The sequence below is a fragment of the Dysidea avara genome, chromosome 12 (assembly GCF_963678975.1).
Source record: "Dysidea avara chromosome 12, odDysAvar1.4, whole genome shotgun sequence".
Lineage (NCBI taxonomy): Eukaryota > Metazoa > Porifera > Demospongiae > Dictyoceratida > Dysideidae > Dysidea > Dysidea avara.
The window spans coordinates 8,450,544-8,468,971 of NC_089283.1; the positions used below are offsets into that span (position 1 = coordinate 8,450,544).

At 37.1% G+C, this 18,428-nt stretch overlaps 1 protein-coding gene across 1 annotated transcript; it reads right to left on the minus strand.

Annotated features, from left to right (window-relative positions):
- Positions 1 to 3,218: 3,218 nt before the first annotated feature.
- LOC136240825 (uncharacterized) lies at positions 3,219 to 18,220 on the minus strand. Its single transcript, XM_066031882.1, has 7 exons — positions 18,198 to 18,220; positions 17,655 to 17,727; positions 17,303 to 17,446; positions 7,456 to 7,633; positions 7,267 to 7,401; positions 3,646 to 3,731; positions 3,219 to 3,595 (listed from the first exon to the last, which is right to left on the minus strand). The coding sequence occupies exons 3-7, from the start codon at positions 17,363 to 17,365 to the stop codon at positions 3,419 to 3,421; spliced, it is 639 nt and encodes a 212-aa protein (XP_065887954.1). The 5' UTR covers positions 17,366 to 17,446; positions 17,655 to 17,727; positions 18,198 to 18,220; the 3' UTR covers positions 3,219 to 3,418.
- Positions 18,221 to 18,428: the final 208 nt, after the last annotated feature.

Consider the following 18,428-nt stretch of genomic DNA (forward strand, 5'->3'; position numbering starts at 1 on the left):
GTAGTGTCCTGTATAAGTAATCTATATAATAGTATTCAAATCACTGTATAATGAAATAGAAACTTTGAAGCTAATAATGGATTTTACAACAGTTAAATTCTAATACTGTATTACATAAACTACTGAACTAAACACACACTATATTAAGTCAGTTTCACTTCGAGAACATAATATCAAGTCTACAGCATGATGTGAAGTGCACCAATAATAGTCATATAGGTGGAAATAACTATACAAAAAAAATTGTAAAAGTGATTTTTGCATTTTTTTATTCACAAAATTCTACTAGTAATCAAAAGTGATACATGTGACCTCTTATATAATTACTTTTTTGACAAAGCCATCATTACTCAACTTCACAATAAAATTAATTCCTTGATGATTGCTGCCTATTAACATGTAAAACAGTTTGATTTCCCTCATGTAACAAGAAAACGTCTAGATACAGTGTGTCAGACATGAGACCAATAAGCTCCTATATATATAGTTAATTTATGATCAATACAACATGTTCACTGTAAACATGTTGTAGCATGTACTACAGTACTATAATCATAATATATAAGAGTATTAATAATTATGTACATATTCATTCACAGTATTACAACAATGGAAATTACTGTCCTGATTTCATTGGACAACAAGATGATGTTTATCACATACTGGTGGCTACGGATCATTACAACATTGAATCTGTATTGATGCACATTAAGAACAGAAGAGACTGGAGGCTGTATGGAAGATATTGCTCAATTTATGGTACTTCATCTTGTATGGACTACAATACTGAAAGATGTCAATTCTACACATCACTATACAGATCAGTGATAGGCCAGTGATTTCAAGTGAAACTCAGTGATTTCGAGTGAAACTTTAAATGAATATTTTTATTTAGTCAAATATCCATTGCATTTATTATTAAACGAAGTATATACATGTTGTCAATAATTTAGGCTACTATAATTTTACACAACAATGGCAGATCCAGCTGCAGGATGCATGGAGTGTGCATGTGGCTATAGAACTAACTTCAATAAAATGGCTTTAACACTAGTTGTGAGGGGAATTTTCCCCATATCTTTCTCTAGCTTAACAGTGTGGATACATGTACAATTGAGGTGCTCTAATAGAGCAATCATTGCAATAACACATGATTTATATTTACCACTCAGACAATGCAAGACCTTTGAAATCAACATTGGTACAGTATTGATGATCACACCCCATTTCGATGACAATGATAACTGAGTGTATACATTACAAGCTAGAGAACTTCCTACTCTAACCATTTGTACTTAGAAGTGAGTGTACCCCTCCCTTGCCAATTCCTGGATCTGCCCCTGCACAGCACTAGCTGCACAATCCTTTAACAGATCAAACTATTATAGCCCCTTTACCTGCCCCATATGCACAGTTAGCTCTATTGTGCATGTTACATTTTTATTTCCTCAATTTGAAAACTGAACAATTACTGAACCTAACTTACTGTAATTTGTTGTCAATAGGACTGAAGTGGCCGAGTGGGCAATGTTTTTGTTATGGTTGTGAATTTCTGGTCTAACTGTAGTTATATTAGAGTACATCTCCTTTGAAAGTTTAGAATTTAAGGGATGGTGAATGTTATAGCTGATAATAAGTCAGGAGTTTGTTGGGTGAGCCCTGTACTTGTTCATTCCTAGATCTGCTAGTGTATCAAGGCACACAGTAATGTTTCATGTGGTCAAGGAAGTTGGTGCACCACACCAGTACAGGAAGAACAATAAAGCGATTACACAGCTCCATGCTCCTTTCTCTGAATGAGACAATTTTTACAGTGTCTAGTACACTAATTTGAGCAAAATCATTCCAGCCATTATGAATTACCCCCAATTATTTTCTTTTTCTATTTCTTCTTTTGGTATGTTGGTTTAAAGGAAATCAGAATAATGGCCACAGAGTTATAATTTAAAAATCAAACGTGTGTAACAAGTAAGTGATCAAGTTTTTTATGAATAAAAATGTTTGTCCTATCTACCAGGGAATCACTAAAGAGAATGAGCTATTCATTTAATGAAGAGCCTTTTGATGGCTTAAATAGAAGAGATCAGATTTTTTAAAAAAAATGAGTTATAATGCAAGGCTTAAAACATTTGTAACAAGTGTTCATTTGAGATGATCTAATACTGCAATCACCCTAATAGAGCATTCAGTTTATAATGTGTAGCAAAAAAATTATTTTTGAAAATACTTATGCTCCCTAAGAAATTTATGCTAAGCAGATATCAATTTTTTCACAAAAATGGTCACAGACCCACACTCCATAAGATTACAAGAACATATATGATAGGTGCTATACTAATAATTATTAGTACTGTACCTGCATGGTGGCATCTGTCCTTTTGCATAGCCTGCAGGTTATTTAGGGTCTGGTCAGCTAGTATTTTAGTGCATTACCCTGGAAGAAACAGCAAATAAATCACATTTTGATAGTTTTGTGATGTTAATTGTAAATCTACAATATTGAGAAATTTAACACTAGAATACAAACTAATTTTAAATTTCCTCCAATACTTGGGGATTTGACACTAGACCCACCTAATCCACACAGCATCCTTCAGTACTGAGAATAAGGATGTAGTCAGGGCAGTCTTTGATATGTTGCATCTGTACATGTGCTGGACTATTAGAAGACACAATTATATCACCTATATGTAGCCATCGTTACCGTGCCCCTTGTCAATTATTCACACTTATTAAAATCAAATATTTATGCCATCCATGTAGGGAACAAAAGAACCAGATAAGAAGAAAACTAGGTGAGAATCATTATAGGCTATTACAAGCAAATTTCAGGTGAGTCAGCCCAGAACCATAAAAAATAGACGTTGACAAATCAGCTATGAGCAAAATGTCAGATTTTCCAATTGCACATAGGATACAAAATGTAGACATTTTTGCTGAATTGGTGAAAGAGGTTAGCAAAAGGCACAAAAATCCTTGAATGATCTTGCATCTGCCAGACATAGTAAAGAAAAGTGTGCATGCTATTCAAATGAATGCTACATCTTCCAGCCATGCACAGATCCATTGGTTCTTATAAGAAAATAACAGTTGTCTCCAGTAGCAGTAACCTCAAAGTAAGGATTGAAACATCAGCACCAAGTGAAGTGTTATACAGAAGGAAACTGAACTCAAGACTAATAATACAACACAACCTTGTACAGAAACTGCTGCTAAAGATGACTTAGAGTAAAGTATGTGTAAAATTAATAAAATTAATAATACTAAACGACAATGCTAAACACTAAACAACTACTTATATACACTACTAGTTTAGTGTGACTGCTACTACTGCTACTACTACTACTACTACTGGTACTACAACTACTAGAAAATTAAACATTTCTATTTCTGTCAATATCACTGTCTCTCAGTTCTTTTACAGAGAGTAGTAACTCATAGCAGACACTTGCCAAGGATCTTTCTGAAGCTCATATATTTCAAATCTTCCACCCTCCATTATGCTGCCGGAATTTGTCACTGGAATGCTCCCAATAAAAGTCTTGCCAGAACAGGCATGGGTGTGGCCATGAACATGTAGAATACAGTGTTTTTGCTGTGTCGGTCACAGTAAATTGTTTGATTTCAAACAACTTGACAACTTACAGCTTTCGGAGTTTTCAGGCTATGCAACAACTTCTTACTTCCAGTAACAATAGGTGACTTGACATCTTCAGTTTGATAAGTAGTGCCTATATATGTGTAAATAAAACATGGCACCTTCAATAGATTACTTTTTAAACCACCCACAGAGTAACTGTGCCTGGTTTCCTAATTTTTATATATTTTTTTTGTTAAATGTGTTTACTGTATAATATTATTATGCATATATGTACCCACATGAGCAAAAACTGGGGCTGAAACAAATACTGCAAATACGTATACTCGAGTACTTGTTAAGGATTTTGGTACTCGGATAGTAAAATTGGTACTTGAGTACTTGTTAAGATCGCATGACCCAGCTCACATGATGCATTTTTCATCAGGGAGTGACACAATGAAGGCTGTAGAATTTGATTGGTATAATTTCTTGTCAGGAACACTAACATCAGTACTTTAATACAGTGTGTGTACCACTGCTGTTACTTGAAAAAACTGTAAACTGCTTTAAAGTTGGTATGAAACATGCCACATGGGTATGACTACAAGTATATATAGCTAGTATTTGTGAGTACTCGATCGTTAACTCTAAAAAAACGTGATCATTACAGTCCTAATAAAAACCATTTAATAATATTTTAAAAGCAGCTAACATGTGAAACTTGTATTGAACCGAGGGTGGATTTAGGGGGGTGTTTGGGGTGCTACAAATTTTACCATGTGCAAGCTAGGAAGCTTCTAGAAGTTGCAGTACAGATGCAATTGCATCTTATACGTATACATGGGTAATGAAAAGATGGAAATAGAAAGGTTAATGGCTAATCTCTTCTTAGAATTACTGAGAGGGGTTAAAATTATACTTTTGGTGTAAGAGTTTACCTAAAAGCTGCTAAAAATCGAAGTACTCTAATAGAACAGTCAACTACTCTAATAGAACATCCATCATGAAATTCTATTTTTTTTTCAAAAGATTTACCAGTGTGTCACACACTGGCAACTTCTTGAAAAAATACTGTCTTCTTGACCTGTGTACTGTGCCATTGCTATTTTACCATTGCTCCAAGCATCCTGCCATATATATATATATATGTGACCAGATTTTACAGAACCGAACCAAATCGCACATCAGGCAAAATCAAACTAACACCACCAGTGGATAGCTACACTATCGTACTACAAGTTTTGACCCTCAGCACTACTCGAACTACACGAGGCTGGTTTTAATAGACGTCTTTTCTGGGTGGTGTGGAGTGCCCAAATGGCGGTTTCAGGCCTTGTGAAGGACCTGGCTTGGCAAGAATCAGTGGTTTACTGGTGGACAGCCTTATAATGTTGGCCAGACGTGTTCTCTGTAGATTTTGCTACATATCAGCCACTGAGGAGCCAGTACAGCCCTATAATCTCGTGTCTGGACTCCAATCGTGGTCTGCTTCCATTTTGAGGCCTATCTTTTGCCCTCCCCGCCACCCCCCAGCCTTCACCCCTTTGTGAGCACTCGTGATACTACTTCGCTCGTCCAACTGCTCAGATGTTCTATCTTATTTGGCGGGAAACTGTACAAGCAGCTACAAGTACTGGAAGTGGCTTGAAAGGTAACAGATTGATGCATCTTTTTGTGTAAATTTCATACGCGTGCTTGCTATCCTTGGAGAGTTATGCTGGCTTCAATTCTTTAAAACCGTTTATCTCGAAACTTCTAATGTGCGATTTGGATCGTTTTTCCAAAATCCAGTCACATATATATATATTATACTAATCACTTTCTGAGAACAGCTTCTCTCAAGTTATTTAATATCATAGTGAGTATTTTACAAACTTGATGCTTGGGTTGACATGCTTAAGTAAAACAGTGAATTTCTTAGCATGCATAACGTTAACAAGGGTTTAGCATCTGAGAACTGTTTGTTTTTGCTTTATCGGTGCCAAAATTTCATGCTGCTTTTATCTCATGAATCTCCCTATACTTTAGCATCAAATGAAGCTAATAAATTTTAAGAGTTGCACTCCAAAACCTCAACTTTATAAGGTCAAATGATACTACAGCATTTATGCTGTCAGCTGCAGTGTGACCAGGGGGTTAGTTGTGGTCGAAAACTAGTTGTATATGTAAGTGACTTTGGACTCTGGTTATAACTATGGTGATAGGGCCATAATTGTAAAAAGACAGATTGAAATAGCAACAGAGCAGTCTGTGGCTAATATTGATGAATTTGGCATATACAAAATTTAGTAATTCGTGAACTGATGTAATCAATTAGCAAAAAAACAAAACTCTAAAATTGTTAAATTTAATGTACTGTTAATTAAGGTATTTCAAATACAAAATTAATGGCAACTATTGATCATATGTACCTGATATCATATTTTCCCCTTCCTGTTCTTTAAGATGAAAAGAAGGATTTTAGTTACTAGCTGTACCCTTTATATGACGATAGCAGGGGCGGTGGAGCAGGCCAAAGAGTGAGGGGGCCAGCTGCAGCCAGCTGTTGAAGACCAAAAAAAAAGGTCACTGCCTGCTAACAATACCTGTTCTCCATCAATTATATCTCTTTATTTATAACTACACATACGTAGCTAAGTACAGTAGCTTGCTACACTGCTCCGAATACTGTGACTGCTCTAATAGAGTATCCAGATCCTGACTGTTCTATTAGAGTATCTCGATCTTTCTTGCAGTGTCCCATAAAAGTGGGTGGGCCATGGTCCTCCTGACCCCTGTCTCCACTGTCTATGGACAGCAGTACCCTTTATATGACAGCTAGTATTACAACTGTTCAGGAATAATGATGTCATTTCATCATTATTACACTTAGATGACTCATAATGCTTTACAAACATTGTGAGTCACTTAAACAAAGTGGCATCACTTTTCAGTCAAAAATATTACTAAATATAATACTGATTAGGCTAAATTTGCAAAACTTTCTGTGGTTGCATGACCCCAGACCCCCTAGATGGAGCATGCTTTGCATGCTAAGTGTGATTCACACACTATACTACTGTAGCTAGTTGTATCAACCAGTTGTCGCCTTTCTTAGCAAACCAGCCATTATAAATGCCCCTGTTAGCACCCCTCCCTTCTGAAATCCTAATTCGCCCCTGATTGAACTTCCATAGAAGCAAGCTTTGCCCTGAGATGGTATCTTCTTCTCAGGTTGAAATACAGATGTAATGACTCTCTACAGATTTTGTAAACAACCTTCTCAATGGGCTTTACTCGCACTAACAATGTAGCTTGCAGATTTCCCAGGCTACCAAGAACAGCACATCCCTGAAAGTTGAAAGGATGTGTCCTCTATCAGTGTGCATACCAAAGAGCAGCCTTGAGGCTTTGTCTAGAAAATTTGTGTAAGAAAACACAATATAATATATAAAATAGTTGAAAAGATAGTGTAGAGCATAATTTGTGGTACAAAAGTGGTTTATTTGAGTATATACTTATAGCAACACTATTACAATTATAAAGTATAAGAATTAATGCATACACACATTACTCACTAATCTGGGTGCCGGCTTATTATTTAAAATAGCACAACTGACTACTTGTGTCAACAGATATTGACAGACATGTAATACTTTATGAGCTATATAATACAATCACACCTCTTTACAAGCAACACATTTTACCTGGCTCTGTAGGACCAGCGTGAGTCATGAAGATCAATAGATCATTCGGCTGCAAAACGCTATCCTGTTTAAACAAGCCATCAGTAAGATCCTTCACAGCATGAGTATACTCTTTCTCTGTCTTGTACGGAAAACCTGTACACATAGTAAAGTTTACAATGCTATCTGGTATCACCATTGTATACTTACCATCCCAAACCTTCTCACCAGTACTGCTTAAGTGTGCTGGCAAAGAACCTCCAAACCCAGCTATACACAAAGATGGAGTAATATAGACAAATTTCTTATCCAAATTGTAAGGTAATGTTGGAGGAGTTGCTGGTGACACAAGGCACGTCTCGTTAGCAAATGATGTAATGGGATCATGCTGTAAGATACATTGTCTTAAATGCAATTGGTAATTATTGGCTCAGGTGCACATGTGTTGCAGTGAAACCAAGTACCCAGGAATACATACATACTTTTCCCACTGTATGCCTAGCAGTTATTGTACTAAAGCATGGTATATAGCTGTATCTTGTGAGCTCCTAAAGTAATCATAAAGTACAGCAGTGCTACATGCACATGATATAATTATAGTGATCATCAGCAAAAGTTTGTAATGTAAAACATAATATTGACTAGAAACAGTCTCTTTTTTCACTATAACTTGGCAGTTTCAAAGCGTTTCTGATTATTTAACTAAATTACTTACTGACTGGCTAATTAGCTCATTAATTGCTGTTTGTAATGAACTAGTGCTTTACGAAAGCAGAACTCAACAAGGGCTAAAGCATTGGACTTAGTTAGATGTTGTTTGAAGAGGAGACTGATCACGTGTAATAACATCAAGCATGTCATGATCTTCAACCTCAACAGTTCATATTACTGAATATGAAATATTCTATTGTGTGGATTAAATTACGATTCCTGGAGCCCTTCTTTCAGCTATCCAACATTAATTTATCTTGGCTTTCTAGCTAAAAAACAAAGACTATACTTCTTATGAGGGCTTCCAATAATAATGCCAGCACCATATGAATACACAATCACACAATGCAATAGGGCAATGATGCATGACCCACCTACTCTGGGCCTGCATATACTCTCCTCTGTGATTAATGCTGTCTAATAGACAGGTGAAAACAAAGTAAAGTAAAGCAGCCAACGCATTACCAGTAATTATGAGTTCGTTAAATGCAATATACGTATGAACGTAATTATGAGTTCACAGTGAATATTGACAGGAAGTTCAAAATAAAAATGGTTGGCCATGCGCTGAGACAAGGAGTTGATCTGCACTCATACAATGGGTGCATGTCAGAGTGTTGTAAGTACTTCAGTGGATCAAAGCCACTCTGTAGTAAATAAAGTATAGACTTTGCTTATGCTGGCATGCTGCATGATTAGAGTTATGCATGCATGCTGTATGGTAATGTGGTGTCACATAATGATGTGATGCCACATATAGTGATGGGTAGCACATAGTGATGTGGCAGTCGTGTGGTGGTACATGATTATGGGTGGCACATAATGATGTGGTGCTACATGTTCCACATAATTATAGTGGTGGGTGGCACTTAGTGATGTGATGGTCAGACGATCAATATTGGCACCACTAGAGGTAGTCTTTGATCCACATACCATGATAGTTACACTGAGCAATAATAACACATTACTATTCATAATGTAGTGTAATAGAACCTGCATATGCATTGCTGAGAATTATATGTATGGTTATATATAAAGCAGCTAGCTAAGTCAGAGTTAGTAGTAAAGAAATTGTGTATAATAAATAACCATGCAGTGCAGTTAATTGGCCAGTTGGTTAGGTGTAATCTAAAGCTAGGAAAGATGCTTTGTATAGCTTTCATTACATTGCAGCAGCTACATGGCATGTGATATCACATGTGATATCACATGTGGTCATACATGTGATATCACATGTGGTCATACACCACGATAAACCATGTAGATCAAAGGCAGTATATACCACAGCAGGAGGTAGCCTTTGTTCTATAAAATTCATCACGTTTAAGTAATACATAACTTTTCACTATAATGTGGTGGTTGGCTAGTAACCAGGAATTCATTAGTACTAAGGTCGCTTCAACTAAATTTCTTGTTTCTCAGGCCCGACCAACCCATAAAATTTGTAAATGAAATGTTTTTGTTCATTTTTAAGATCACATGTTCAATCACGTGAGTTTGTGGCGTCGATGTATTGTTGGCTATCCATATCTGCTTTGCGTGGGGCGAGCTTGGTTATTACAAGAAGAGTTGTAAAAGCAGATTATGGATGGATGTTTGGTCACTTAGATGTACTACCCATGGCTAATAGTTTGTTATCGAACGACGTAGTTACACGTGTTACCATAACTTCAGTTTTAAAAAATCATTACCACCTATTATTATTTTATTATACCTACCTACCGACCCACTTTTCAACTAGTTTCAGTCCGAGAAACAAAATATTTAGTTGAAGTGGCCTAAGTGATAATCACAGTATAGTGACAGCACATTATGATGCAGACTTTTAGTAGAAGCAAGGCCACTGCATAATTTTGTCTACTGCAGCTATGAGGTACAAATCATGTAGAAGAAAGATGTCAAGTAATACAAGCTGTATTTCTTAGGAAATTTACTGTATGCTCAAAATTCAGTGCTCTATTTTAAATATAATAGTTGATGTTATGTTATATTTTCCCAAAATGTATGCAAAATTGTAGTTTGATTTTTGTAATCTTAGCAAGAATTTGAGGAATAGCTAATAAAATGCTGTTGCATTTAATAGGTAAGCTATACTTCTTGTAACTGGCAAGGTACTTACTTATATTATAGTGATAGTAAAGAATCATATATTCGACTGACGGTTCTATTAGATTAGGTGACTGCACTTGTGGATAAAATTGTATGTTATAATCTGTGGTTCTCTATGATAATCATCACATCAGTGACAGCACATTATGATCAAAATGCATTTGCATCAACTGATAATGTATTGTCACTATACTGTGATCATGATTATTAGCACTAATAAATTCCAGGTTACTACTATCAAGACACACGGTAGTGTGTCGTGCGGCCCAAGAAGCCGGCGCGTAACACCCGTGAGTATATTGACAGGAAGAAAGAAAACGCAATTTTCGCACCTCGGTAGCTCTGTGCTTCCTTGATGAAACAAGACGATTTTTGCTGTGGACATTCCCTCCAACTGCAGCACTCCACATTCCAAATTTGAGCGAAATCGCTTCAAGCGTTCCCGAGATATGCGACTTCAAAAATTGGCTCAGTTTCTTCGTTTTTTTTCTTCTTCTTATTTTTCTTTTTCTTGTCGCACACTTACAAAAATTGCTATAAAACTCGAACGCCATATCCGATTGCCTTGAAATTTGGCACACAGAAGGGGGATATAAGGGCGCATCTCGGTACCAACTTTGGCTGGAATACGATAAACAGGCAAAGAGTTATGAGCGATTATTCACGAAAATTAACACCAATATGTTGTCACGCCTACAGGGTAAACCGCGTATAGGAAGAAGCTGAAAATCGGTGGGTGAATAGGTTAACTATTGAACCTCAAACCTTTTGTAGTTTGAAAGAAATCGAGCTAAAAAACAGGAAGATACAACGAAAAAACCAACAGTGTGTAACAATCATGCAATCGAGATTAGCTAATAAAAATAACGACTGCTTGCCACGCCTACCAGATAAACCGCTTGGGGTAATGCTTTGAAAATCGTTGTACAGATGGAGTAATCATCTTAGAAAGGCTCATCAATGGTGTAGAAGAATCAGACTTAAAGCCACGGAGTTATAACACGAAATCCAACTTGGTGTAGCAAGTGCGAGATCGAGATACTCTAATAGAGCAGTCATCCTAATAGAGCAGTCACCCTGAAGAGAATTCAAGAGATCAGCTAGAAACAAGAAACCTGTATAGAGATCAGCTACACACAAGTCACCCTGTAGAGAGATCAGCTAGAAGAAGTTACCTTGTAGGGAGTTCATGCAACTATGGAAATGGATAGTTCAGCTAGAAAAAATCACCTTGTATAGAGTTCAGCTACAAACAAATCGTCCTTTGGAGAGATCAATAGAAGAAGTTAGCTTGCAGAGAGTTCAGCTACAAAGAAACCATCATGTAGAGAGTTCAGCTACAAAGAAACCATCATGTAGAGAGTTCAGCTACAAACAAATCTCCCTGCAGGGAGATTTGTTTGTAGCATGTAGAGAGATTAGCTAGAAGAAGTTACCTTGTAGAGAATTCAGCTACAAAGAAACCATCATGTAGAGAGTTCAGCTACAAACAAATCTCCCTGTAGAGAGATCAGCTAGAAGAAGTTACCTTGTAGAGAGTTCAGCTTCAAACAAATCACCCTGTAGAAAGATCAGCTAGAAGAGGTCACCTTGTAGAGAGTTCAGTTACAAAGAAACCACCTTGTATAGAGTTCAGCTACAAAGAAACCATCATGTAGAGAGTTCAGCTACAAACAAATCTCCCTGCAGGTAGACTTGTTTGTAGCATGTAGAGAGATTAGCTAGAAGAAGTTACCTTGTAGAGAGTTCAGCTACAAAGAAACCATCATGTAGAGAGTTCAGCTACAAACAAATCTCCCTGTAGAGAGATCAGCTAGAAGAAGTTACCTTGTAGAGAGTTCAGCTTCAAACAAATCACCCTGTAGAAAGATCAGCTAGAAGAGGTCACCTTGTAGAGAGTTCAGTTACAAAGAAACCACCTTGTAGAGAGTTCAGCTACAAAGAAACCACCATGTAGAGAGTTCAGCTACAAACAAATCGTCCTGTGGAGAGATCAATAGAAGAAGTTACCTTGCAGAGAGTTCAGCTACAAAGAAACCATCATGTAGAGAGTTCAGCTACAAAGAAACCATCATGTAGAGAGTTCAGCTACAAAGAAACCATCATGTAGAGAGTTCAGCTACAAACAAATCTCCCTGCACGGAGATTTGTTTGTAGCATGTAGAGAGATTAGCTAGAAGAAGTTACCTTGTAGAGAGTTCAGCTACAAAGAAACCATCATGTAGAGAGTTCAGCTACAAACAAATCTCCCTATAGAGAGATCAGCTAGAAGAAGTTACCTTGTAGAGAGTTCAGCTTCAAACAAATCACCCTGTAGAAAGATCAGCTAGAAGAGGTCACCTTGTAGAGAGTTCAGTTACAAAGAAACCACTATGTAGAGAGCTCAGCTACAAACTAGTGACTTGTAGAGACATCAGCTAGAAGAAGTTACCTTGTAGAGAGTTCAGCTACAAACAAATCACCCTGTAGAGAGATCAGCTAGATGAAATTACTTTGGTGAGAGTTCAGCTACAAAGAAACCACCACGTAGAGAGTTCAGCTGCAAAGAAATCACCCTGTATAAAATTCTGCCACAAGCAAATTGCCCTGTAGAAAGATCAGTTAGAAGAAGTTACCTTGTAGATAGTTCAGCTACAAACAGATCTCCCTGTAGAGAGATCGGCTAGAAGAAATTACCTTGTAGAGAGTTCAGCTACAAAGAAACCACCATGTAGAGAGTTCAGCTGCAAAGAAATCACCATGTAGAAAATGCAGCCACAAACAAATTGCCCTGTAGAAAGATCAGTTAGAAGAAGTTACCTTTTAGAGAGTTCAGCTACAAAGAAACCACCCTGTAGAGAGATCAGCTAGAAGAAGTTACCTTGTAGATCGTTCAGCTACAAACAAATCACCCTGTAGAGAGATCAGCTAGTCTAAGAAGTTATCTTGTAGAGAGTTCAACTACAAAGAAACCACCCTGTAGAGAGATCAGCTAGAAGAAGTTACCTTGTAGATTGTTCAGCTACAAACAAATCCCCCTGTAGAGAGATCAGCTAGAAGAAGTTACCTTGTAGAGAGTTCAGCTACAAAGAAACCACCAAGTAGAGAGTTCAGCTGCAAAGAAATCACCCTGTATAAAATTCTGCCACAAACAAATTGCCCTGTAGAAAGATCAGTTAGAAGAAGTTACCTTTTAGAGAGTTCAGCTACAAAGAAACCATTTTGTAAAGAGCTCAGCTGCAAACAAATCACCTGTACAGAATTCAGCTACGAACAAATCATCCTGTAGAGAGATCAGCTAGAAGAAGTTACCTTGTAGATAGTTCAGCTGCAAACAAATCTCCCTGTAGAGAGATCAGCTAGAAGAAATTACCTTGTAGAGAGTTCAGCTACAAAGAAACCACCATGTAGAGAGTTCAGCTGCAAAGAAATCACCCTGTAGAAAATTCTGCCACAAACAAATTTCCCTGTAGAAAGATCAGTTATAAGAAGTTACCTTTTAGAGAGTTCAGCTACAAAGAAACCATTCTGTAAAGAGTTCAGCTGCAAACAAATCACCTGTACAAAATTCAGCTACGAACAAATCATCCTGTAGAGAGATCAGCTAGAAGAAGTTATCTTGTAGATAGTTCAGCTACAAACAAATCTCCCTGTAGAGAGATCAGCTAGAAGAAATTACCTTGTAGAGAGTTCAGCTACAAAGAAACCATCATTTAGAAAGTTCAGCTTCAAACAAATCTCCCTGTAGAGAGATCAGCTAGAAGAAGTTACCTTGTAGAGAGTGAAGCTACAAACAAATCATCCTATTGAAAGATCAGCTAGAAGAAGTCACCCTGTAGAAATTTCAGTTACAAAGAAACCACCATGTAGAGAGTTCAGCTACAAACTAGCCACCTTGTAGAGACATCAGCTAGAAAAGTTACCTTGTAGAGAGTTCAGCTACAAACAAATCTCCCTGTAGAGAGATCAGCTAGAAGAAATTACCTTGTAGAGAGTTCAGCTAGAAAGAAACCATTCTGTAAAGAGCTCAGCTGCAAACAAATCACCTGTACAGAATTCAGCTCCAAACAAATCACCCTGTAGAGAGATCAGCTAGAAGATATTACCTTGTAGATAGTTCAGCTACAAACAAATCACCCTGTAGAAAGATCAGTTAGAAGAAGTTACCTTTTAGAGAGTTCAGCTACAAAGAAACCATTCTGTAAAGAGCTCAGCTGCAAACAAATCACCTGTACAGAATTCAGCTACAAACAAATCACCTGTAGAGAGTTCAGCTACAAACAAATCTCCCTGTAGAGAGATCAGCTAGAAGAAGTTACCTTGTAGAGAGTGAAGCTACAAACAAATCACCCTATTGAAAGATCAGCTATAAGAAGTCACCTTGTAGAAAGTTCAGTTACAAAAAGAAACCACCATGTAGAGAGTTCAGCTACAAACTAGTCACCTTGTAGAGACATCAGCTAGAAAAGTTACCTTGTAGAGAGTTCAGCTACAAAGAAACCATTCTGTAAAGAGCTCAGCTGCAAACAAATCACCTGTACAGAATTCAGCTACAAACAAATCACCTGTAGAGAGTTCAGCTACAAACAAATCTCCCTGTAGAGAGATCAGCTAGAAGAAGTTACCTTGTAGAGAGTGAAGCTACAAACAAATCACCCTATTGAAAGATGAGCTAGAAGAAGTCACCTTGTAGAAAGTTCAGTTACAAAAAGAAACCACCATGTAGAGAGTTCAGCTACAAACTAGTCACCTTGTAGAGACATCAGCTAGAAAGGTTACCTTGTAGAGAGTTCAGCTACAAAGAAACCATTCTGTAAAGAGCTCAGCTGCAAACAAATCACCTGTACAGAATTCAGCTACGAACAAATCACCCTGTAGAGAGATCAGCTAGAAGAAATTACCTTGTAGATAGTTCAGCTACAAACAAATCACCCTGTAGAAAGATCAGTTAGAAGAAGTTACTTTGTAGAGAGTTCAGCTACAAAGAAACCGTAAAGAGCTCAGCTGCAAACAAATCACCTGTACAGAATTCAGCTACAAACAAATCACCCTGTAGAGAGATCAGCTAGAAGAAGTTACCTTGTAGATAGTTCAGCTACAAACAAATCACCCTGTAGAGAGATCAGCTAGAAGAAATTACCTTGTAGAGAGTTCAGCTACAAAGAAACCATCATGTAGAGAGTTCAGCTGCAAAGAAATCACCACTGCCCAAATTTCAAGGCAATAGCTCTTTCCAATCTGAAGTTATCAATTGTCAAAGTTGGCAAATTGGATGTGTGGAAGGCCCCTTTTCGCAAATCCGGTCACATATGTATTATATGTAACCGGATTTACGAAAAAGGGTCTTCCACACACATCCAATTCTATGAACTTGAATGACCATACCTTTGTGCTCAAAGAAGATACTAACCTGAAATTTTGTTCATGCATTAACCTATGTTGTTACTCATCACTGTCCAAATTTCAAGGCAATACTATTTTCCTATCTGACATTATGAACTGCCAAAGTTCGTAAATTGGATGTGTGTGGAAGACCCCTTTTCGCAAATCCGGTCACATATATATAATTTGTACATTTACTGATAAAATATTTAAAGTACATCTATTTCATCTTTTCTTCTTCCTGTAGTAAAGAAAAAAACATAGGTTAAAAAATTCCCAAAGCTGGCCATAGGCCGGCTTTGGGGTATACAAATACAAAAAGAAATGAAATCTAATCCAAAACAGCCTAGCTGTAAAAAAAGTGTGCGGCCCTCAGAAAGGCTATGGTGAAAAAAGATGTGAAATCCAAGGTGGCGGCCAAGAAATGGCTGTGATGGTAGGTTAATGGTAAAAATTTTAATAACGACAATTCAGGTGAATTTTTGTGCCGCTTCACAAAATTTACCTGAATTGTCATTATTAAATTTTTTACCATTAACCTACCATCACAGCCATTTCTTGGCCGCCACCTTGGATTTCACATCTTTTTTCACCATAGCCTTTCTGAGGGCCGCACACTTTTTTTACAGCTAGGCTGTTTTGGATTAGATAGACATTACCACATGATAATGAAAAGTAACATCATGTATTACTTAAAAGCCCATGTAGTAGTGATTATTAATCCATGGCTTATAGAACAACGGTTACCTCCAGCTGAGCTACTGCCATTGTTCTAAATGGCACAATAATAGTGTATACTAAAACAAGTGGTATAAGAAGTACTGTAACAGTAGCTGCATGTTAACCCATGGCCATGCACTTGCAATGTAATGAAAGCAACTTTCATGCGCATAACATCTTTCCTCTATATATGATTTACACCTAACTGATGGCTAGTTAGCTTATACACTGAACAAATTCTTTACTTCCTATGAGGAACTACTCTCTTAGCTCTATGAACTAGCTGCTTTATATAACTAGCCTTACTAACCACCATATTTTTGCTTTCTCTCTACATAATTTACATTTCTGGTGCATATAAAATAATTCAAATTCTTAACTAACACATTCCATCATTATAAATCTTCAAAATTATTGCGAAACTGGCCTCTAACAAGTTGTCTTTTCATCTGACATTATATATATTTATCCAGACATGTATGTAAGTGTAACACATTATATGGATAATAAGTACTCGGTATAGTATAGCTATACTCCCAATATTCACTGCATATACAGTTAGCTATGTATGTACTTAGTTCCATATCATAAAGAGCTGCTTGGATCTGCATGGTCACTTTAAAATTGCAGAATTGAAGCAATGAAATGTAATTAAACCAATGACATCATGACAATTGGTAATACTCAAATGACTTACCTGACAAGCACGTAAAATAATATTTACAACAGAAATGCCAAAATCAATACCAACAGCACAATTTGATTGATCATTGTTTCCAGTTTTAGTAACACATACATCACCACACACAGCAAAAATAGTGTTCCAATACTACCTATTCTAACCCCGTCTTTATTCAGTGTTGGAACAACTATTTTACAAAACGAACCTATAACGAGACAAAACGAACTTCAATTCTAAAAATGACTCAAATGTTATTCACTATTGAGGGCTGTGGTCTATTTTTGTTTGAGCCAAGATAGAATTTTTGGACTGTTAGTTCCAACACCTAAACATAGAGGGAATAAGTACAGTCAGTATTTGTGTATGAATTATGCTGTGACAACTCTAATTATTGCATTCCTCTCTACACAAAAGGGCAGGTGCTGCCAGACTAATACCTAGCTACAAAAATGCTGCATGGTTTTGTAAACTTACATTTCCGGGGATGTAATACATGCTAGACTGTATGCTGGCAATGCTACTGATCATCTTTTCCATGTCTTTGGTGTACTTGTCAAGTTCTTCTTGTGATTCACTGGCATGTTGGCTAAATCTCCAGACATAAGAATCAGGTCCACTCTAATACATACACACAAAGAATTAGTGAAATTAAGATTGTATATATTATTATTAACACTTTACAGTGACCAGCACTGAAGGTCTGACAGTAACTTGTGCTGCAGCCTTAGGATTAGTAACCTAATTTCAAGGACTTAGACTTAATTACTTATACCTAATAAGGTGCAATATTATACCTATATAGCTAATAATTGGTAATAGCTAATACCGTTGATTTCTTTTCTTCAGCCAATTCTTTAGCTTCTCAACTTTGTCTACTTGATGAGTGTCCGACAAGTGTACTGTATGATGTACATGCACACAGGAAGTAAATATAATAACTGGAGCCTTCGCAAGACAAAAAAATAAAATAAATCATAGCTACTTATGAAACTAAACAATTATACATGGCATATCAGATCAATGATGCAGAAGCTCGAGAGTTAAATATCCTGTATGAACAAGAGATGGCAACATGAGCTGCCTGCTGAAGTAACTTATGCAACGTACTCTTTGGTGGCAAACATTGCTAAACAGTACATATGTCAGTACAGCTACGTATAAACTTCACACACACACACAGACACACACAGACACAGACACAGACAGACACACACACAGACACACACACACACACACACACACACACACACACACACGTAGACTACGCAACCACATATACATGTAGCTACATATTACATACATGCAGTGTTATGGATAGTTAGCTACGTATCAGCAAGCTAGCTAACACTCAAACTACACATCTACTCACGTATGTAAAACGTGCTGTCTGCCATTTTTAATTTCAAGCTATACTATATATCTTTTCCACTGGCTAAGAAGAGAGGTTGTAAAATGAGCGTAGTGTCTGTTAATCCCGTGTTAAATATCGATACGACATTATGTAATGATGGTCTCGTACGCACGCGCACGCGGTAACTGTTGAATGGCTTGTTCGCCCGCCCCAATGCATGTAATGTTACAGTGTGAAATATTTAATTAA